This window comes from Emydura macquarii, unplaced genomic scaffold (genome assembly GCF_026122565.2).
Source record: "Emydura macquarii macquarii isolate MOO-44397 ecotype Brisbane River unplaced genomic scaffold, CSIRO-AGI_Emac_v2 contig_476, whole genome shotgun sequence".
NCBI classification, from domain to species: Eukaryota; Metazoa; Chordata; order Testudines; family Chelidae; genus Emydura; species Emydura macquarii.
This window is the reverse complement of record NW_027130613.1, coordinates 1127119-1151156: the sequence shown is the minus strand read 5'-3', so window position 1 is coordinate 1151156 and position 24038 is coordinate 1127119. Positions and strand designations below refer to the sequence as shown.

At 39.4% G+C, this 24038-nt stretch overlaps 1 protein-coding gene across 1 annotated transcript in view; it reads left to right on the top strand.

Annotated features, from left to right (window-relative positions):
- The window catches only part of ADAMTS5 (ADAM metallopeptidase with thrombospondin type 1 motif 5), a 40031-nt gene extending 16468 nt beyond the window's left edge, over positions 1 to 23563 (top strand). Inside the window, exons 3-8 of the mRNA XM_067538221.1 lie at positions 7489 to 7656; positions 14687 to 14970; positions 17227 to 17410; positions 17898 to 18073; positions 19050 to 19225; positions 22993 to 23563. Of these exons, the coding sequence (XP_067394322.1) occupies positions 7489 to 7656; positions 14687 to 14970; positions 17227 to 17410; positions 17898 to 18073; positions 19050 to 19225; positions 22993 to 23563 (1559 nt within the window). The remainder of the gene's footprint in view (positions 1 to 7488; positions 7657 to 14686; positions 14971 to 17226; positions 17411 to 17897; positions 18074 to 19049; positions 19226 to 22992) is intronic.
- The last annotated feature ends 475 nt before the right edge of the window (positions 23564 to 24038 follow it).

Genomic DNA, 24038 nt, shown 5'->3' with positions numbered 1-24038 from the left:
GTTAAACCCACATAAACAAGATAAACACTCAGCACTAAACCCTGGTGAGAGGTAAGGAATAGGACAGAGACTTCAGCTGCTGTTTCAATACACAAACACGAGCTGCACAAAAGGTTTTCTAGTTAATGCCAGTTTAAAGTTTTACTAAAAATTCTTGACTTGTAACCATGATAATTGTTCCACTTGCTGCACACATGCTGCTTAAAAATAACCATTTTACTAAAGCTGGGCCACTTTGTAATTGGCTGTAGGCAGAACTGAATGGTGGGGTGGTGGAAGGAGATTGATCTAATTTAGAATACCTGAAACCTCAATTTCTGAAAATGCTTAAGCTTTTCTTTCTCTAATGCTTGTTTTTAAGTCTGTTAAGTGGACTTGGGATCCTTGCTTTATTGAAGGCTCTGGAGTGATTGTGATGGAGAAGTGAGAGGATCCAAAATCAGAGCAAAATGTTCAGCCAGAGTCTTAGGAAATGGCTCAGACACAACAGCATCACTGCCTGAGTTTTGCTGCTGTGGTTAGAGGTTTTCTGGAGTTGTGCTGATCTAGGTATGAACGTACCGCCATAAATGATTAGATTAAACAAGGCTGTGTTTTGAAAAGCTGTAGTGGATCTTGAAACATCATAAATTAAAGCCACAGAGTCAAATATCAGTGTCCCAGCCATCTGAAGGGAAGTGGGAATGAAACCAGACTTTGCCTGAAGTTTCAACATGATCATTATTATCAATAAAAGTGTATGTTGGGTATGTGTGTCCCACCCCAGAGCCTTTCATGTTCTAGAGGAGAGCAAGGACTTGTTTTTACTCTGGTAATGTTGTAAATGAAGATAAACATTGTGGTCCTGACCCTATACTCCTCATTCAGGCAAAACTCCACTGTAGTCCGAGAACCAGTGAATCTGGCACAGGGAGATATAATTTACACATTCCTGAAGCATCTAATCTCTCTGTGTGCGGTAAGAGGATTCATATGGGTTCCTCAAAATTTGGGCTGGGGGGAGAACAGATTTAAGGAACAGGAATCCTGCTGACGGAGGCTGCTGAGAGAATGTGCTGAATCAGCACATCCCCTGGCCATGCCTTCTTCTCAGGCAATGCTAAACATTTTCTGGAATGAGCTACATTTCTACAGCCCCCTAGTGGAGGCGAGGTGGCAGCTGTTTTCTCCTTTTGCTCTTTTTCCTCAATGGCCTTTCTGCCACCAGTGTGCTCCATCAAAGTCTACACCAGCAGAACCTAATGTAAATCCTGGACTGAACTGGCTTTTATGCTGTGTATATATATAGTCTAAAGTCATGTATATGTGGACTCCCATTGAAGCCTGTTATGATAAGTGACTGGTGAGAGTTCTGCCTATGTGAGGTCTGTAAAATGAGGCCCTTTTATATGTTGTATGTTGTTTTCTGTTTTTGTCTGTAATTACACTTTGATGCAATCATTAAGATTCAGGTCAGTGATCCAAAGCTTTATTAACTAGGAGATTTAAAATTGCCTCTGGGCTGAAGATTTAAACTAGAAAATATTTTTTTCTGCCATAATTGAAGAATACAACTCAGAGAAAACGAAGGTTCAAAGGGAGAAAGCAATTTTTTAGATTCTTAATATGAATTGTGTTGTGCTTTTACAATTCAAAACATATTATAAAACAGAACTTTGTAAATCACTATCCCTTAGGGCCATCAGTTTTTATGTAAAGCTCCCATTGACTTCAAAGTGATATCTCCCTATGAGTGATAGCAGGATGTGGCTCTTAATGAAGACCAATTGCTTTCCATAGTTAGAAAAACAATGTAAAAAAAAAATAATTGTTTTTATTCTAAATGAGTTACTGCATGTAAAAAAAAATGTGATTATCCAAAATGTATGGACCAGTGATTAGAGCAAAAAAATCTGAGCTAGGAGAGTAGTGGACTCTAATCCCATGTGAGTTACTGACTCATTGTATAACCTTAGGCAAGTCTCTTGACCTTTTTGTACCTCAATCCTCCCAGCTGGAAAATTAGGTGAAAGGCATGACCTCATTGAAAAACAGATGCTTCATTTTAGCTGAGCTTTCCTAAGTAAACAAATTACAATGTTTATAACATTTTTTAGCATGCCGTGTCATCGCACATGTCCAATGGCCAAATTTAGTTTAGGGACTCTATACTTTAGTATGCTGTTTAATGCAGGGACTAATCTATAGGGCATGCCCATAAACAGACTTCACTCTCCAAACACCATTTTGGATCTTTGATTGCATTTTACGTTGTAATTTACATGCCATATGTTGGGCCTCATTTACTCTGTCCCTGTGCCTGGGACAGGGATGGAGGGTAAAGGCCATTTTAAGCTACTTTTGAACTCCCCACATACAGATGCTCACCTGGGATCTACTTGACCCCCAGCATAAATTAGAGCAAACTCAGGGCACTCAAACTTCTGTTCTGCTTCCACAGGCCCTGGGAAGAAGAGAATTGCCAGAATGTTCTGGCCACAGCTCCCAACACACTCCTTATGCCAGGTGCCGTGAGCAAGGCTAGCATAAAGCCCTTATGCCAGCTCCACACTGGCCAGAGAAGTCCTCTGCGCCCCTTTGTTCTGCCAGAGCACAGTAAAGAAATTTTGGTATAACTGAGAATCAGGCCTATTGTGCATTGGTATTCAGAGAGGATTTAGGCTTTGGTGTGTTTGTAACAGTCCTTGAGGAGTATTCTCATCTTTCTGCAAGATTCTGTGTATCCAGATGGTAATGTAGACCCCAAGCATGCGTGGTGCTAAGAATTCCTCCATGGTGCGGAGTGCTATCCTCTCCCATTGGCTTCAGTAGGTTTTGAGGCCACTGAGTACCTTGCAAAAGGGCATTCAGCATTTCTTAGGACAAAGTCCTTATACTGTTTCTGTATTGTTTTTAATAGTGTGGGTGGGGGAAGTAATCCTTCTCTAATCTCAAAACAGAAGGATTAATGAGGCTGTGAGTCCATTTAGAGTCTCTTTTGCTGTTTTGGAAGAGAGCAGCTTAATTTGTAAGAAAACTAGCATGCACCAGGGGAAACTTGCATCACCTACTCTCTGTTTCTTTTACCATTTTGTGCATTCCTGCAACATAACATAACTAAACACCATCCTTCTGGTAAAATGATACTGTCATTTTCACTCAGTGGGAACTATCAACACCAGTAAGATGCTTCATTAAGTAAAAAACATAACATGATCTACTAACCTAGTCAGTCATTGTTACACAGCTGTTGATAGCCTATTATTATTATTATTTTATTTTATTTCCTGAATTGACGTTCATAGTAGTACAAAATGGTGTCATGCTGCAGTTGGCACCATTTATAAAAGCACTTGTTAGAAGAATATTTTTCCAAGGTTTCTGTTCTTACCGGTAATTTTCAATGGGGTTTTGTCTACTTAAAGGAACACTTCAAAAATTGAGACATACAGCTCTTGTTACCCCATAATGTCAGTTTTACATTTCCAATAGGAAATGTCCTAGCAATAACCACTGAGGTCATGCTTCCCCACCCACTGCAAGCTGTGGGATATCTCAGTGTCTGTGCATTTGTGTAATAATGTTTCTGTGCTCAGGAGGATTCTTCTTTCTACACTTTCTGGATTTAATAGCACTCAGATGTAGGAATACTTTGTGCTGTTTCCAACACTGTGGTATTAAGCAGTATCCAGAGATTGAAGCTGATGGAAATTTTTCTCAATTTTGATGAGGGTTTTTTCAAAAAAATTAAACAACAATCATTTTTTGCACACATTTTCTTTATAAATTCATCTTGTCTTTTGACCTGTGACAGAGCTGGTCCACAAGTTTCAAAATTTGTAGTTAAGGTGAAAAAAAAAGAAGAATTTTCCAGACATTTTTGTGACAAATGTGCCTGTTTTTCAACCAGCTCTAATAGTGACAGTCAAGTCCTGTGTGGGGCTGATGGAGAAGAGCTAATATTTTGCAAATACTAGCTCTTGATTCAGCCATATTGAAGCTATTTTCTCAACACCCCTGTACGATGAGGAGGATTGCTATTGCCATTTTACGAATGGGGAACTGAGGCAAAGAGAGAGAAGTCAACAGTTTCTGCTAATAGGGGGAACCAAACTGAGACACCTAGGATTTGATTTTTCTGGGTACTTAGGAATTTGCAGAGTAGAAACACTCACTGACTTCAGTTGCATCTGTGAGTCCTCAGCACTTCTGAAAATCAGATCCGAGGGTCCCATGTTGGGTACCAAGAAAATGGACAACACACAATTAGTGGCCGCCTGTGAAAAGGTTGGTTTAACTGCATTTCATAGGAACTCTCTTGCAGAGGCAAGGGTAGATTCAAGATCCCAGGGCAGCATTTGATTGCCTTGCCCATCCTTTCTGTTCCTGCAATCCGCTGCTTCATTCACTGCATAACATCTGACTTCTGCACCAAATGAAGCAAGTGTCCTACAGATAACTTCTTTCACTATTCAAAACTGATTCAGCACTGTCCAACCTGGGCACTGAATTAGGCAGAAATAGAAATAGCATGTGATCATGTAGTTAAAGGCTCTGTCATGACGCATAAGCACAGGGTGCTGGAATTAAGATCGCATGGGCTTCCTTAATTCTGGCATTCCTTAATTTTTAATTGCTTGACTTTGCCATCCTAATATTCTTTTAATGTGTGTATGTTTGTATAATTTTACATAGATTTTACATGGATAGATGGATGGATAGAAAGGAAGGTACATATGGCAAGTGGGAACAGTAATACCTTTTCCCCACTTGTACAATGGGGATAATAATACTACCTTTTCCCCACTCTTTGTCTGTCTTGCCTGTTTAGATTGTAATTTCAAATTTACTATTTCAGAAATCAGTAAGCTACAAAAATTGTATTCTGACAATTGCTTTCTCACTTTTTTTAACATGCCAGGAACATTGATTCTTCATTCTCTAAATGTACTTTGTTGATAGAATTATAGCAGTATGAACAAGCTCCAAAATCAGCTGAACCTTTTACCTTGAGCTAGGAAACCTAGTATGATCTAAACTGAAGGTGATTAATTGTTTCCCAAGCAGCAACAGTATCATTCATGAATTATAGTGCTGAGTTATTGCACTATTCTTAAATGAAAAAAATAACAAAAGGCTATATTGCTCCTCTAAAACAATAGGCCAAATTCTGTTGTCATTTACCCTGATGTAAATCTGGAGTAGTTTCAGATTCTGCTCTCAATTATATAGGTATAAATCTTGAATAGTTTCAGTGTACAGTGTGAAACATTGATTCACTACAGCGCTTGCAATTGTGAAAAGTTTAGTAGTCCATTGGGTGATTTTGGTCCCCATTTTGTTAGGTAGTAATTGGACTACATGAGCAGATGGCATGTATTTATAGGGCCAGCTTTGTGGTGCTCCAGCTATGCAAAGCATCCATAAACCCAGCCATTTGCCCTAGAACATACTGGTGAATATGTAAAAATGTATAAATAAATTTCTGATTTAACCTCACTGATGCTTAATATTAACTTCAGTGGTTTTCTCTTTTTGTTGTTAAGTTTTGTACTTGCTGATTCACAGCCAATAACTATCTATGTCCAAATACTAAGTGTCTAGTGTGTGCCATGTAACATTTTGTATCCCTATATTCTATGGTAATCACAGAGTATTTATAGGCACTTAAGGGCAAATATTTAGCACAACACCCAAAGACTTAGAAATGCAGCTCCTCTTGTTATTGATGGGATTCAAATGCCTTATTTCACAAACACACTGTCCTGAAAGTAATTAATGCAACCTCAGTGTCCTCTAATGACCTTTGATATTTAGACATCACTCTAAATTGTTTTTGAGCAGCAAAAGCTGCCATACATGGTGCTCTTAGATTTCATCAGCACAGCATTCTCATGGATGTTGGGCTCTTTTTAATGATGTTTTTGGGCTAATACTCCTATTAATTTGATTGGAAATATATATATATATATATAATCAGTGCATCAAAAAGTTCATTTCGCTTTAGCCACAGTAATAGCCAGTTGTTCTCATTAGAAAACTACCCAACACTCCTGCAACATGTCAGCAGATTTGTCTGAGCTACTGGTGTAAATTTGTTACAAGGCAGTGATTTAACAAGTCAGCACAAAGCAGTTCTCGTTACAATGGCTAAGATGCTTACCTGAGTCAGACTTTCTTAATATGTCAGCTGCATTGCACCTAGAGTTCTTTTCAGACATTGAATTACATCCTGGTGCCTGCTGTTCATTTCATTAGTGTGATACAAGTGCTGTGATAACATCCTGTAGTGAGACAGCTGTCAGCACTGTCTTGGGGTTTCTTGAAGAAGCTCATTGTTTGAGTAAGGGCTTGTAGGGCTTTTGGCAAAGTCAGAAGCAGAAGTTGCATATCTACTAAGCAATCAGTCTATAACATCATAGAATTTGTAATATAGATTTCCACTGGCACATTGATTATTCAATCACTCTTTCTAAGAAACATCTCTTTAAAATAATAATATTGCCAGTAAGTTTTTATTCAGTATCAGTATTGGCCTTAAACAAAAAAATTGTCAACTCTTTTTTAAACTGGTGTTTGCATGGGGTATTTAAATAGTGATATAGGGCCAGAACTGACTACCCTAAAACATGAGAACTACCTTACTGCAGAGTGAGGGTAGCAGAATCTGACTCATGCATATTAAATAGTCTCAAAGGCAAATATTTGTATGTACAGAGAAAAAAACAATGCCTACATGTCATAGATATCACACGTCTATAATGAGACATTCATTCCATATAAATATTTGATTTAGAATATTGTTATAGTAATGTATGAATGAGTGCAAGGATATTGTTTTATAGAATTGTTATTTACATTTTAGTACCATATAATATCACATTGCTATAGCAGATAGAAATGGGTATCAACTTTCATTGCAATGTACTATCTGACTCTAATTACATTTAAGTGAGTTGTATAGCTAAATTCTTCGGAACATTCATGTTGCAGTATGTAGGAATATATTATATCTTTTCTTGAAATAGAAACTGTATTGGAATGAATACAGGAAGCAGGTTGCTTCACAGTGACTGTGAGATGTAGATGTTGTTGCTAATTTAGCAGTTGAGTAAATCTGGCATTTGAACACACCAGGGTATCATCTTGAGCACCCTCCGGAGCAGTCAGTCACAGAATGTCAGTATATTTGTCGAGATCGATATTTGTCCTCCTTGTTACACCTTTTGACCCCAATCCTGCAAACACTAAGGATTAGATCCTCAGCTGATATAAATCAGTGTTCCTCCCTTTACGACTCAACTGGTGTAAAGTAGCAGAACTCTGTTGACTTCAAGCTGAGAATCTGACCCATGGGAAGCTTAAAAGTGGACATCTTCATGTTGTCCTTTTAGATTAGAAAATGAAGGGTATGAACTGATTCATCCCACTCTGAATATACACTTCAGCTGCTAAAGTCCTAGTCGCTGGGAAATAATATAATTACATTTCCTAATTGCATTCCCATAGGACACCTGCTTGGGCTTTCCCATGATGACTCCAAATTCTGTGAGGAGAACTTTGGCTCCATGGAAGATAAGCGCTTAATGTCCTCCATCCTGACTAGCATTGATGCTTCCAAACCCTGGTCCAAATGCACTTCAGCAACCATAACTGAATTTTTGGACGATGGTCATGGTACGTATTATTATACCTGGTGTCAGATATAGCTTTCAGCTTTGCACACTCCTCTTATGTATCAAAGCAACGTTTACAAAAAGCTTATTCTTATCTTACGGCGGTAAAATTGTGGCCCAGATTCTGCTGTCCTTAGTCCCGTTGAGCAGTACCATGCAGCTGCTTGCAAGCAGTAGGCAGTATATAGCATGCCCAGGAGTTTGTTTACATGAACAGTTTGTGCATGGCAAGCTGGGGTATAAATCGACTCCTGTTTCAAAGTGGTGTAGATCAAAGTGCACTATGGAATGTTTAATGTGGTAGCAGGGTCCATGTGGACAGTTAGTACACGGCTGGCTAGTGAAAGATAATTTCCACCCAGCTTGCACTGCATGCTAACTGTTTGTATAGACAAAGGCCTAAGGCTGGCAAAATCGAGCCCCTTGAGCATCCTGCCTGATAGCACAGATAAACACTGGGTAGAATGTCGGTGGAGTATGGGCCATGATGTTTTCGCTGGGAATGTTGGTGTTTGGCTAACAATCATGGTATTAGCTTTTGTTTCCAAACACTGAAGAGAGTTCAGAGACCACTAAGGCCAAAGGGTGCATGAATACCTTGGCCCATCAAGTGATTAAAATGGGCATTAAAGGCTACCAAATATTCTGATCAAAAAGGGAAGATGCTACACGTAGAAGCCTCATTCCGCCTACTTACGATTATTTGTTATTTATGTCATGTTAGTGTCAAGAGGCTCCAGCCAGGCATTAGGACTCCTTTGTGCTAGGCACTGTTTACACACATAACAAAAAGACAACCTCTACCCCAGGGATCTTAGGGTCTACTATATGGTTCTCTAGAGGACAAAACTAATACTCTGTCTCTTGCCAAAATGAGGTAGCTATTCAGAAATTTGGTCACTCTTTCTAGCATACTCGGAGGAGAAGGGCTCCCCAGCTGGCAAGCTAGAGTCATTAGTCAGGGTCTTTGATTATTAACCTGATCCTGAATAAGTAATATACAGTGTAGTATGTTAACATTTTATTGTAACTTTGCTTTAATAAAATGCTTTTTTTAAAAAAAAGTATAATCAATAATCATAAATGCATTTTAAAGTCTTCATTGTGCTTACAAGGCACCTGCAATTATTAAACAAGCCATGCAAATTCCAAAATGCTGAGATAAAAGTTACGTAATTGAGCAAATGGATCAAGTTGTTATGGTAACTGCAGTTCTTATGGATGAAAGGTACTGTATGCCTGCAGAATGTATGGGATTTTTTTTTTAAAGCAAGTACATATTTTATTGGCTTATTTCAGTGCTGTCCAAAGTATGTTATCCTATTATTGTATCTGGAAAATTATTTCATTTTTTTTCTCTCTTAATTTTATGAGCTCCATTAATCTTGGGTTGTCCTTTTTTTTTTTATTGTACATATCACTTTGGTATTGATTTAATTTTAAGAGGTTAGTTTCCACATGTGCAAGAGCAGATCTTTATCACATAACTCTGCCACCCCTGGAGCAGACCAAAGAATGAACTGTGACTCAGAACCACAGTTTATCTCCTTCTCCCCCCATCTTTCTCTGGGGAGGGAGTAAATTACTTCATCCCTTTTCTCCCCGTACTGTGAACCCAGCGAGCTACTCTATGAGGGACAAGAAGTGTGAGTGCAAAGACAGGGCTTCTCCCACTCTCCTCACTGCCAACTTGCTTGCATTGGGAAGTGTATAGTGAGTAGCCCCTGCTTCCTACCCTTTGGCTGGAGTCACAATCTGAAACTGGAGAGTAACAGGTGGTGTGATAATCAAGCCCAAAGAGTTTTGCCGTTTACTTCAATCGAAGCAGGATTGGACCGCAAACTATTTAGGGCCACATTCCAGTCCACTTACTCACCGTGCGTAGTATCTTACCATACGAGACATCCCCGAGATTTTGGTGCCACTTCTCCCACAGTAACGTACTCCACAAAATGAGTAAGGGTCTCAGAATCTGGCTTTCATTTAATATGATTGGGTCAGGTTGCGTTGCTCTTACCCTGGTGAGCACTTAGTCACTGACACCAATAGTCCCACTGAAATCTCCAATGTGGTGAAGTGCTCCACAATCTGACCTATGAGCCGCTTTCATGCCTGGCATTACTCCATTTATTTCAAAATCATACTGGAGTCCCTGTGGAAGGTCAGGCAGTCTGATTGTGCGATCGTCTGGACATTCAAAGACATCTTTTCTAAATAGAGAAGACGTTTGTTTCATTCTACTGTTTCCCCTGTGGGTGGGATCTTCTGACTATTTATTTTTAAATCAAAGATTCGTATTGACAAAAGATAAATGTAACCTATGAAATAATTCCTCCCTTCCCCCCCAAAAAAACCCTCTAGCCAACAGTCTAAGTTTTCCCAAACAGCAATGTTGCAGGGGCATTTGGTGTACTAGGAATGAGAATCTTTTAGTTTATTCTTTTTCAAGCCCACTGAAATCACAGATCAACAGCTCCCACTTAGATTATTGCCCCAGCATTCTCTTTACAAATTATGTCACTTCAGACGCTGAACCCTATTGGCTTCTGAAGTCAGTTTGCAGGCCAGGGTGTATTAAGAGTAAACAGGACCCAGATACACGAGATTTTCAGGGTTCCCCAAAATAATATTGTGCCAGTCCTTCCCCACTGTACTCTTTCCCCTCTTGGTCAACTCATGGTGGCTGAAGTTTAGGATGACTCCCTCTGACTTTTTCTTTTGAAGAAGTTTCCTTCCGGCAGTCCCCCACGTAGACAGGGAAAAAGACAGTGACTCCAAAATGTTATCATGCAGAGAGAGGGATCTACCCATTAATTCAGACATAATGAGTGAGTAGCTGCAGCTAGATAGAAGAGGAGATACCTTACAGAACACACTGTAGCATCTCTGAGAGAGAGGGAGAGAATCTCCATATAATTTCAGGTTGTTTGTCTCTGATTGGCTTTTACATTGTCATGTGTGATCTAATATGTGAAAGATTGTGCAAGAAGAAGAGTTTCTCTCTCTGGAACATAGTAATCTTGCACTGTATTTGGACAGACAGGAGCTTCTTTATCATGAACTGTGACAGCACTGACATGAGAAAATAAATAAATAAAACATTGCATCTGCTGCATGTTACAGCTAAATTTAATTAAACTGAAATGAAATCCAAATTGCTAGAGTTATTGGTAGGCTGTCTTCATAAAAGAAGAGTGATTTCCTTACTGAGACTTTAGTTAACCTTCCTGTATAGGTTTTTTTTTCCTCTATCTAAAGTAATTTTATGGCCCCTGTTACCATAGTATCTGAGCATCTCACAATCTTTAATATGTTTATCCTCATGACGCCCCTGTGAAGTAGGCAAGTATCATTATTCCCATGTTATTGAAAAAGCATCAGAGAAACTAAATGACTCGTCAAAGGTTACAAAAGAAATATGTGGTGGAGCACTGAATTGAACCGAGGTCTTCTGACTCCTAGGCTAGTGGATTCTTCTTCTCCCTTTACACCTGTGATTTAATTGCTGACTTTATATTATTGATTTGACTTAAGTCACCAATATGATATTGTGGGTGGAAAAAGTCTAGTTACTCTTCAGGAGACAAGAGAAAAATTATTTCCATTTGCCTTTATCCTCTCTCTATCATATTGTACTGATTATCTGTATTTTTTGGTCATGTCAACCCTAGAAATATTGTTCATTATTTATTGCATGCCATCAGTATGTTCAATGCTATATGAATTCTAGACAAAGAGAATCTCTGTCCCAAGAAGTTTATAACCTCTGCTCATGTGCTTCTTGCAGGATTTTATTGTGCAATTTTTTTGTGCGGCATGGGTGTAAGACTGCTAGGAGAGAGAATGAAATGGCTTGGGCTTCGTTGCCATCAAATGTCAATAACACTTAGTTCTAGATCTTTGTTTAATCATATCTGGACTATGCACTCAGTCACAATACAGTTTTGTTCACAATTTTTGGCTGAGATAGGGACTTGGATGAGAGCTAAACTGGCTGAAGCTCACCTTGTATAAGACATAATAATGCAGGTAGACTGTAGGGGAAAATAATATCTGACCTTTTCACTTTAGGGGTGTGCCTTCATTTGGTTACTTGAATTTACAATTTGGCAGCAAAAAGAGGTCTTGTTGGGTACTTGTCTGCTCCTAGAAGCCCTCATGGTTGCATTGATCAAGTGTGCTTTTCTCCATGTGTGCTTAATTAACTTGGAGAGGGCAACCTTTTCTTTCAGATGTGGACTTCGCTTAGTTATCCATGTTTTTGTCACGTACAGATTTGATTACTGCAGTTCAGCCTACTTACATCTACATGTGACATTCACTCAGAAACGTTAGCTACTGCAGAATGATATTGCCCACTTCAGTGGTATTTCTCACAGTGAGCATATTGCTGATGGGTTCAATAGATTGCACTAGCTTCAGATTCATTTCTGAGTCTAATCCAAGGTGTTGGTTTTGCTCTGCAATGTCCTATATAGTTTAGATCCTCAGGCTGCATCTACACTGAGCTTTCTCTTAAAACTTCCCACAGTTGTATTACCATCCATGCAACTTCACCATTGGTAGCATGAGTAGCAGCGCTGTTACAAGTAGAATACCAGGGCATTTCTGATCCTGTTAAGAAGTAGTCTAGGTGACATGATGGTAAAAACATTAGATAGATGCCCTTGGCATCTTATTTAAACAAGAGCTCCCATTGTTGCTCCCTGTACAAAACAGTAGAAATTTAAAGAAAATATCTCTGTAGACAAGGCCTTTGAGACCTTCCTCTTCTCATGTTCTAATGTGTCAGCTGAGATCAGCTGGAATGCCTGAGTTTATAGTCCCTAGTTATATTTGTCCTGGGGCTGGACACAAGGCATTTTCAGTAAAGGGAACTAGTCTCTGGAATTCACTCCCCACCCCCAGTCAGAAAAGGCCAGACTTTGCTAATTTTCAGGGCATATTGCAAAGTGTAAATATTACTCAGGGATGAGGGTCCACATGTAAAATGTCTATTCTTGAATTAACAATTGGGTTTTAGCATGTGTTAAATAACACAACTGAAAATTCTAGTGTATAGACGGGCACAATCGTTTTAGCTAGTCCTGGTAAATCCAAGGGCCAACTAAAATGATTGTGCCTTGTCTACATTAGAATTTTCAATCATGTCAGTTAACACATGTTAAAACCCAATGGTTAGTTCAAGTGTAGCAAAGCCATTGGGGGCTGAGGAGAGTATGAGTGTTAATACTATAGCAGCTTTGTATTATTTTTATCATATGTTTTAAAGAATTGAATAGTTGGTACCCTTAGAGTTTGATAAGCACTATCTATACCTATTAGTAATGAAAACAGCTAAGTCTAACAAGCAGGTCCCCTCTTGTCAGCATCCCCAAATGCTGCTAACTTTCTCCATCAGCAGGAAGCACATGAAAGGTGTGGTAGGGGACAGACATTTGCTGTTCTTTATTTTTACTGAACATGGTTTTTGATAGAAACTGCTGCTAGTTGTTGTTTTCCTTGTAAAAATCCCAGCCCTTCATCTTGTAGAAAACATCTCTGTCCTCATTCTCCTCTATGTCTTTAATATTTTATGGTACAAGACACATTGCACAGTAGGGTCCCTTTAAAGACTTTTATCTTGGGACACCAGCCTATCTGTTGGTAGAAGCACACCTTGTTTTTATTTTTAAAAAAGTAGTTCAGACTAAAGATAAGATCTACATATTGGGTAAGTCAAGGCCATCAGGGGACAAATGGAGCAACAAACTTGATGAGATGGGTCTTCTCAGTAATAAATTATGATGCTGATAAGTTTTTTGGCTGAATTTAGCTGTCGAGGGACCTTAGAAGTCTTTAAGGAAAGCAAACAATTGCAGTAAATGTTGGGGTTTTTTTTGTTTGTTTTTGTTTTGTTTTGTTTTTTTGTTTTGTTTTGTTTTTTTGAGGGAAATGAAATCTGTTCATTTTTTTTAAAGCCTCTAAACTAGGTTTTGAAACATGATGCCAGACCTTGAATTCTCATCTGCTGTAAGCTACTGTAATTGTGAAATATTTATGTTCTACATTTTTTCACTCATGTTCGGGCAGGGGTGGTGCTGGTGTTGGTTGGAAAACGAGATGGGTTGTGGTAAGTTAATCTGGCAGAGGATAAGTGAAATGTGCCCATACCACATAATATGACAGAGTTCAGAGTGAAGACTGAGTTTCCCATGTCAGCCTGTGAGCATGTCAGTGGTGTGAAACAATTCATTAGAACAGGACTCCTGGGGACTGGGAATGTGGCTTTGCATTTTTCAAGAGAAAGTGTGCCAGACAGACTTTTGACATTTGCAAATATCAGTGTTCTATCTTATATTTTAATTTTTTTCTTTTTATTTAATTTCAAGATAAATAGAACTGTTCAAACTGGGTCCAGAAGTGCCTAACTTTGATTCCTTACATGAGGAGTCCAATGCAAATTTACCACCGACGTTAGCTTTGATATGCTGCTTATATTTTTCTTTGAACTGATTTTTTTCTTAAAGGATCCCACTGGCTACAAATCCATTTTTGCTTTTTCTGGCTTTCCTTTAGAAGCTTTGCCTTTTCAAATGTTATGGCACAAAATTCAGATGACAGCTTTGCTTATTTTATGTGTCTCTTGATCATGCCTTAAATCACAGATTGATAAATAGAGTGGAACCTACTTAGAATGAACTCAAATACAATGAAACACAATGCACGTCCCAAATTGCCTCAGTGCAATTCAGTGTTCAAATATGTATAGTTTTGGGGGGCAGGGAGGAAGAGTTCACCACAAGATGAATAAACAGTGAGACAAACAAGAGTTTGATACTTGATCCCTGGAGCACTGCAGATAGAGAATCCAGTTGCGATAACAGTGCCTGATCCAAAGCCTACTGAAGGCAATGTGGGAGTATTTATGTTGGCTTCACTGAGGTTTGGATTAGGGTCCATAATCATTATCCCTCTGTCTAGCTTGAAGGCTAGAGGTCCTATAATACAGATAACCAGGAAGTGAGTAATAAACTGGATTGTTCTTTCAGGGAACTGTTTACTCGATCAACCAAGAAAGCAGATCTTGGGCCCTGAGGAGCTTCCAGGACAAACATACGATGCCATTCGTCAGTGCAAACTGGCATTTGGACCTGAGTACACAGTGTGCCCTGGCATGGATGTATGCGCTCGCCTGTGGTGTGCAGTTGTTCGCCAAGGTCAGATGGTGTGTCTGACCAAGAAGCTGCCTGCTGTGGAGGGGACACCATGTGGAAAAGGAAGGATCTGCCTCCAAGGCAAATGTGTTGACAAAACTAAGAAGAAATATTATTCGGTATGTTACTGCTCCAAGGGCCAAACAATGGGGAAATCTTAGAAGGCGTGATCCTGCAATTTGCTGATTTTAGTGGATATTAAAGGGACATAGCACTGGCAAGGTTATGCCCATGGTCTATAGAGTAAAAACTGCCTTCTTGTTTATTTGATACACAGTTAAATTGTTGCTGGAGACCCTCTTCTGATCACTTTGGGAAAATGTTGCTGAATGTCAAGAAGCATGTTTTCTTCTCCCTGGGTACTGGAGCTTTCACTCTAGGAAAACTGGAAACATTATTTTAAAATATAGACTTTGATTCTGCAGTGAGGTGGAGTTCAGTAGATGAAGGAGCTTTCAGGCAGCCATTCATAGCTCCCTGACTCTCAGGCACCACTGATGTAAATTAAATATGCATAGCTTAAATGTACACCACAGAAGAAAAGTTTCTTGAGGTCTTTACACAAGAGAATCAGGTGTAATGGAGCTCCTCTTCAAACATGCCTCTTATACCAGGAGCTGTTTCTAGAGCAGGAGGCTGCAGAGCCGGTACAAGAGGTGACAGTCCCCTCCACCAGCTTACACCGATGGAGTTTCTTCATATACAGGGGAACTGTCCTGTGCAAATCTTGAGCTGCTTTAAGTTCACTTTTCACAACACTGGTGCTAGAAACTGTACAAACCCAAAAGGAGCAGTCCCTGCCCCAAAGAGCTTTGTAAAAATGTTTAAGAAATGTTGGAATAATTCAAACCTAATTGCATTCTCTCTTTATGTAACTGTATTTTCTCAAATGACATATTCCCCCCCTTCCTGGTATAACATGCATATATTTAAGAAGTATAATTACAGTGGAAGTGTTGCATTGTGCACAGAGTTTTTTCTCTTAACTGAGCCAAGTTAGTAGAGTAGCAGGCTTAACTGCAAACAGTATCTGACTGCTCTCTCTGATGCCAATGCCTTTCAACGCTTTAGGTCACTGTTTGAGAAGTTGTTTTAACTGCATTCCTTTCACCCAGCACTGTTTTACCAGCTCATACCTTTGCTGATTGAACTTAGAACAGCTATGAAATTCAATCTCTATTTCTATTTCTGCACTGAATAAATTAAAGGCAATCCCTTAATTTGGGAAGATTATAGCAATATAATTTGGGAAGATCATTCTGTGATATGGCTGGCATGCATGTGAAGTGTCTCTCTGAAAACAAAAGTGATTTTAATAAAGATGTCAGGAATGCCGTTGGCATTTCTTTAGAAATCTAAAATACAAATAGGAGTCACATCATCTTAGATTGGTCAGGTCTGGGGCCGGATTTCCAATTATGCACAGTAGGCACGTGCTGAGCGGTGCTGGCATTCTAGGGGCACCTAAACTGTGGCGGATTACCGCACAGGCCAATGGGGCCTTTGCCGAGGGGCCCCGGCCAATTTGTGGGCCCCACACAAGCACGGGAACTCAGGCCCCACTCCCAACTTCTCCTCTTCCCTCTGGAGCCCCAGCCCCTGGCACAGCTGGAAACCAAAGCCCAAGGATGAGCATATTCTCCCTGCCTGGAGCTGGCCAAGCTGGTCACCCCAGCTCCTCTCCCTCCCTCAAGCCCCCCCAGCCAGCCCCACTCTCCCCTGTCGCCTCCCCCTGTGTGGAAAACACGAAGGTCAGCTGTATGTGGGGGGGGGGGGGGGGAGCTGAAGATGCTGTGCCTAGGGGCGCGTAAAGTGTAAATCCAGCCCTGGTCAGCTCAGCTATTTATATAGCTGGTAATCTAGCAAAAGGACTCCATGATGAAGAACAATATCTCCTTACCACAAGCAGTGCCATACAACTGTACTACTTAATTATTCAGGGGGTCACTGATCATTATTCAGTGATCAATAATAGCAGCAATCACCTAGGCAGAGTGGGGCTAAGTGAAGTGGGCCTGGCAGAACAATTAGCACATAGGAAAGAATGGAAATCTGATTAGGATTCCTTTACACTGAAGTACGTGTTCACAGTGAAATGGGTGGAATTTGGTTCTGCAGAGTCAAGCTACGTGCTGCCCGGGACCTGCCTCTAGAATTCCCATGGACATCTACGTAGAGATCAAGGGCAGTAAATGGATATGACTGCAAATGAAAAGTTTCTCAGAGTTACTACACATCCTAATATGAGGAAAGCTCCAGTTTAAATGAGGAAAAACTCTTGCCATCTTGGGGACAAGTATCTGTGTTTTTGAGATATATCATCTTTCCTGAGGTTTGGATTGTCTTTTCACATCCCACTGTTTCATGTGTTCCAGGCTTCAAGCCACGGTAACTGGGGTTCCTGGGGGCCTTGGGGACAGTGCTCCCGTACCTGTGGTGGAGGTGTTCAGTTTGCCTATCGTCACTGCAACAACCCAGCTCCTAGAAACAATGGGCGGTACTGCACTGGAAAGAGGGCCATCTATCGCTCCTGCAATGTCGCGTCCTGCCCGGCAAATGGTATGTTCTGCAGCAGCCAAAGTTTCTTGACATTACACCCTTTGTTCCTAGGTAAATACTAACCGCCACAGGAGGACAAAAAGAAAATACTGTCCATTATAGCTTCTCCCAAATGTACCACAATGTGGAAACATGAGCTGCCAATGATATCAAGTCACTGTAACCCAGTGTAAATTCAAAAGCCTAATTAACCCTGCAAAGTGATGGTGGCTACTGAAAAGAGGATTCCATAAACAACCCACCCCACTCTTGAGAAATGAACTGCATGAGCAGAGTTTTGTCATTAAGATGCCTATAATGTCATGGGAGTATTGCCAAAATAAAAGATTCAGAGGATTTTCAAAGGCCATTAAGAGGTGCTAGGGCAAAGAGGAGGAATGGGGTGAATTAAATATAGTATTGTAAGACCAAAGAAGGTAGTTGTACATACTGACATTTATAGTGTATCCTAAGATAAACACTAATGAGATGATTGATAATTCTCCAGCTAAAGCCTTTCGACAAGAACAGTGTGAAGCAAGAAATGGCTATCAATCTGATGCAAAAGGTGTCAAAACATTTGTTGAATGGGTCCCTAAATATGCTGGAGTGCTTCCTGGAGATGTGTGCAAGCTCACATGCCGAGCCAAAGGGACGGGTTACTACGTCGTGTTTTCTCAAAAGGTAATGTACCTTCAGTGACAATTTCAGTTCCAGGTTCTGAGGGAAAGCTCTGTAGCTAGGCTGTACCAAGGAGAAAAGTACCTTTTGTTTAATCACACATTCCAGAAGAGTATTGACCAGAATTTTAGGGCCAGAATTGACCTCCAAAATTAGACCCAGTTTTCCACATCTAAGCATATGGATGCACATGAAATTGTGTTTGCTAATGCAGTCAGTCCTAGTTTCACTTCAGTAGTAGGTGAGATGTTTCTATGTGTAGTATCGGCAGTGCGCTTTGAAATCTTTCTGGTTGAAAGAAGTTGCTGTGTATGTCTGTAAACAGTTAAATTTTGCTTCAAGTTGCACTAATTATATGATTCCAGAGTCGCTCCCTTAAAGGCAATGGTCTGTTATGTGACCTCTGATCAGAGTTTATTATTTCCGACATGATAGAATCAAGAGTGAAGTGATTCCTATGTATCCCTTAGTCATGTGCCTTTCTGCCTCTAGATGTTTATGAGGCTTAATTAATTCAAGTTTATAAAGTACTTTGAGATGGTCAGATGAAAGGCTGTCTATAAGTGCAAAGTATTACTGTTAATAAAATCATCATTTATAATCAGAACTTCTGCTTTAATGCCTGTGGCCCCTTTGCTAATGGGAAGAGCTATATGTCAGATGCCTGTGGCTCCTTTGCTAATGTTTCTGCTGCTTTAGTGCCCTGTGGGTTAGAGTACATCAATCCTGGCTAGCAGAATAAGAACTGTATTCTGTTAATCATCACACCAAATGCCAAGCAAGCAGAAAAAAATTCACACATACAGTGGGCACCTTTAAAAAAAATACTCCGAGTACTGCTCCTCTACAGTACAGCTTTAGATAACTCACCGTAGGTATGCTGTGGCTGAAGTAAATAAGTAACAATGCTTGACAATCAGGTACACCATAGCAAATCTTTTCCTTTACAGTTTTAACTAACGAAGACTTAATTCCCTAGGTGACTGATGGAACTGAATGTAGGCCATACAGTAATTCAGTATGTGTCCGGGGAAAGTGCATTCGAACCGGTTGCGATGGCATCATCGGTTCAAAACTCCAATATGACAAGTGTGGTGTGTGTGGAGGAGACAATTCCAGCTGCACGAAAGTCATGGGAACCTTTAATAAAAAAAGGTAATAATCTTGGATGGAAACAAATGTACGCTGTTGTGGAAGCAGAATTATTAGTGGGCTTTTATCACTATGGGTGCAAATGAAGCTCGCTAAGTATCTGTGTCTAAATCAGAAGTAGAAGTACTGCTCATAATGCCTTGTAAAGGCATGAGTCTGACTGGGTGCCAGATTTCTATTTATGAATTTCATTCATATCAGACATCCCAGACAAGTGCATTTCCTAAGTTTTATTGCACTTCTCAGATGTTTAAAACAAGTTTCCTAACAATATCTGAGGTATGTAATAATCACATAGAAAAATATTGCACCCAGTTCACTTCTGAGGTACTAATACAGAACCTAGGCTGCAGCCCAAGCAAATGGAACATCTGCCCGGAGTAGGAACATTGTGTTTGAAAGCTACCTGCAACTATTGCTGTACCAGAGGGCCTGGAGTCAGGTTAGTGTCCCTTAGAATGTAGGGGACCAATCAGAAAGGGCTGAGGCTGGAGCAGTCAGGTTATGGCTGATATGGTGACTTTCCCAGGTGACCTTCACTCGGGAAGGTCCTATGGAGTCACAAATTGAGTTTAAAACTCCTGGCAGTATTGCTTGTCCCTTGCTGGGTTAGGTGCACTTGCCGCAAGGCTGGAGGCATGGTTGTAAATTACATCCCTCTGTAACCATGTGCTCAAATCAAGCATATTGCCTTTAATATCTCATTGTCTGTATATCATTCTCTACCCATGGGCACCAAATCAGTCAACTTTTGGTGCCCTTATTTCCCACGCAGTTGAAGAATTGTGATTAATGCAGGTCACCAAGGATGAATTTTTATTCAATTAAAAATATTTACAGCAAGTTGTTGATCAGAAGTTTTACCACCATCACTATGGGGTTGTGTGTTAAGCTATCATAAAAATTGAAGAAAATTAAAAACTCCCATATGTCCATATTTCAGAGTACATGTGGCAAGCAAGACTGTGCTCTGCCTAAATGCCTGACTCCCTGTGGCCTTATTCAGCTCTAGAGAAGACTGAGATCAGGGCCACATGGGACCATGATGATCTAACCCGACCTTCTGTAGATTTTCACCCAATAATTCCTGCATCAAGATCAATAACTTGTGGCTGAACTAGAGTATATTTTTAGAAGGGCATTCCAATATTGATTTTGTTTTATATGTTCCTATTACAGTTTTTCTCAAATTCTTGTAATGGACCAAAAATTACCAAAAGTTAAAATCTTATTCCAGAAATTGTCTGCTGTTTTCTATTCATTTTGATATATTGATTGGTCATGGACAAAAATGGTTTGACCGATCTGACGTCAGCTTTTAAAAATATACACAAAAAATCGTATTTATGGGTAAAACAATGATTATTCACCTATGTATGCTACAGCATCTGTGCCAAAAATAATTTCTTTCTGCGTAATTTGGGAATTATATAAAACAAATCCTTTCCAATGTGCAAATATTGAAATGCAACTGAAATAGATTTCAGAATGGGACAGAGAAAAGTGTGGACTTACCACAGACATTGCAACAGGTATCAGCGGTGAAATCTTGGGTCCTCTGAAGTCAATAGCAAAACTCCCATTGACTTTAATGGTGGTCAGGATTCCATCCCAGCTTTATTCAGAAACGTTGAGGATTACTTTATTTTTGAGTCATCCCACTCATTAAAATGAGACAGCTCAGAGGGTAAAGTATGCCTCTGAATGTGTAACTGTGACAGAATCTGGCCCTAATTGAATGACAGTCACTTTTTTTTTTTTAATCAAGTTATGTGTAACAAAGATTTTTTTTTTTCAAAGTGAGGGTTTTTGTTGGGGGAGGGGTTAGTTCTTTTAAACAAATACAATAGTTTATTTAAAAGAAAATCCTCCATTTAAAAAATATGTCTTTGTTATAGAAAAGACAGAATTGCTGCTGAACTTACTGGTACAAATTAATTTCTGTTCAACCAGTATATCCTTCACAGTAAAACAGTGGCTGTCATTTTTCTATTTATAAGGGGAACAGTAACATCCTTTATTTTAAATTTACCTCATAACTCCCATTATAAACATTTCACATAATAGAATTCATTTATCCCTTTTACTTATGTATGTCATTATGTATGTCATTTTCTTAGGGTTCTTTTTAATGTTAAAAGAACCTTAAAGCTGCAAAGTCAAGCACTCAGATGTTAGTAAATGCTGGAATTAAAGCTCTCTGTGCAATCTTGTGTCTTTGCATTATGATACAATCTTTAATTACATAATGACATACTATTTTTTCCATGATTCTGACATTTCCTAACTTTTGGGTTTTTGATTTTGCAACCTTAATAACATTCTTTTAACACAGATGTTTGGTTATGTTTACATAAAAAATTTCCTTCAGTGCTGAATGGTACAATTCATAGACTTTATCTGTACTGCATTGCTCCTGGCAGTGTAACTCAATTTTAATCAATAATTATTCCAGCAAAACAATGGAATAACACAAGTACTTAATCTAGAGTATCACAGTAACTTAGTCTTTACATAAATACTCAAAGCTTCACAAACATAGCAGCCTGTCAGCTAACAAGCTCCCAAGAAGACATCTTCATTTTTGTATTTTTATCACATTTTCTCATGATCTCCCACCCCATCCTTTTACTGTAAAAAAGATATTAAACTGCACTTTTCAAACACAAATGTGATACTTCCAGCATCATCTTATTTGTCAGAGATTTATAAATGAAAACAAATGTATCTACAGTCCAGCTGGTAATTTATAATTATGTATTTATTATTTCTGCATTCCTCTTTATATAGTAAATATTCTAGAGAGGCTACAGTTTTGAATGCTTGTGACCTTGAGCATAAGAATTAGAGATCTCTTTCTAAATCTGAATTGAAACAAGATACCTTGGAAATCATGGTTGACAAATGAAGTAAAGATGGTGTAATTATCTGAGTTGAGCATTTGGCTGTGCCTTTCATTAGATATTTTACAATTAACCTTTAGCTTTATGAAGTTTTAAAGGAAACAGTTTTTTTCAGATCAAGATTATTTTTAAATGTTCCCAAGGTACCTTTATCCAGCTGTTAGCTTGCTCACTCTTTCCTTAATCATAATTATAGCAAAGGCAGTATGAAACAGCTGTAACCCTGCATCTAGAGGTGGCAGAAAATCACTTTGAATGGGGGGAAGCGGTGGAGCTGAGGTGCTCTGCATGGGGTCTGGGGGAAGTGAGGCAGCAAGGCAGAGTGGAAAGGTTGAGGTGTCAGGAATAGGAGGGTGACTAGGATGGGTGCTCTGCATTGGAAGTGAGGACTGTTACTGAGACTCAGCTGCGGGGAGGTGTCTACTTGCTGCCTGATGTATATCTTGTTAGCTTTCTTTGGCAGACCTAATGTGCTTCAAATTTCATAACCCCCATCCTGTGCTCAAATATATAAGCTTCAGGTATATAACCTATCAATCAGTTATTGTTCATCCTTCTTGAATCCGTCCGACTCATGTAAGATTAGTACTGAAACCAAAGATTAAGTCATTTGAAGTAAGGGCAGTGAATTTTCTTCAAGGACATAAAAATTAATTAAAAAAAAAACCAATGAAAATATGTTAAAAATTAATCTGATGGCATCAATCTGAGATGGACCTCAAACTGAAATCTTTCAAGGCCTGACCCAAAGCCCACTGAAGTCAACCGGTATCTTTCTGTTGACTTGAATAAGCTTTGAATTAGGCCCTCAAAGCTTGTCCATTTATTTCCTACTAGCTACTTAACATGCTCCTTTCCTCCTTTCAGTAAGGGCTACACGGATATAGTGAAAATACCCATAGGGGCAACTCACATCAAAGTCCGGCAGTTCAAGTCTAAAGACCAGAACAGGTTCACAGCTTACCTGGCCTTGAAGAGAAAAAATGGTGAGTATCTTGTCAATGGAAAATACATGATCTCCACTTCGGAAACAATCATTGACCTCAATGGAACTGTCATGAACTATAGTGGCTGGAGTCACAAGGATGATTTCTTGCATGCAGTGGGACATTCTGCCACAAAGGAGATTCTTATCATACAGATTCTTGCAACTGACCCAACTAAAGCAGTGGATGTCCGTTACAGTTTCTTTGTGCCAAAGAAGCAAACAGAAATGACTAACTATGTCACAAGCAATGGCAACAGTAATAAAGTAACACCACAGCTCATGCAACCACAGTGGGTGACTGGACCGTGGCTTTCTTGTTCTCGAACATGCGACACAGGATGGCATACCAGGACTGTCCAGTGCCAAGATGGGCATGGAAAACTAGCTAAAGGATGTCTTCTCTCTCAGAGACCATCAGCATTTAATCAGTGCTTGCTAAAAAAATGTTAACTTGTGGTTGTGACCTTCTTTAAAAGAGGTCTAATTAAGCCATTGTTGACATACTGATATTAGGTCTACCCAGACAAACAGAAGCCAAGGCTTCCATACAATCTCAAATTATGGGCAGAATCTGTCTATTTGGACCAAATGAAGATGTGCACTGTTCTAAGTGACAGTGGGGTGATCTTAGTATGTCACAGAAACTAAACATTAGAATTATTATAAGCCCTCTGTGTCTGCAAAAAAGAAGAGGAAAAACCAGTGAATGGACAATCATGGGATATTTGAAGGTTACAAAATCATCTCCCCTTTTTCACCTACCTCTAATATAGTATGTCTTTAGAAATCTTTGTCATACTTACCCATGATATCACAGTAGCTTATTTTATACTGTTTATAAATACCTTTCCTTTGGTGTGTCACTTTATATCACTTGGTTCTACTAATTAAAAAAACAATGTTTATATAAGCAAAGTGATTGACC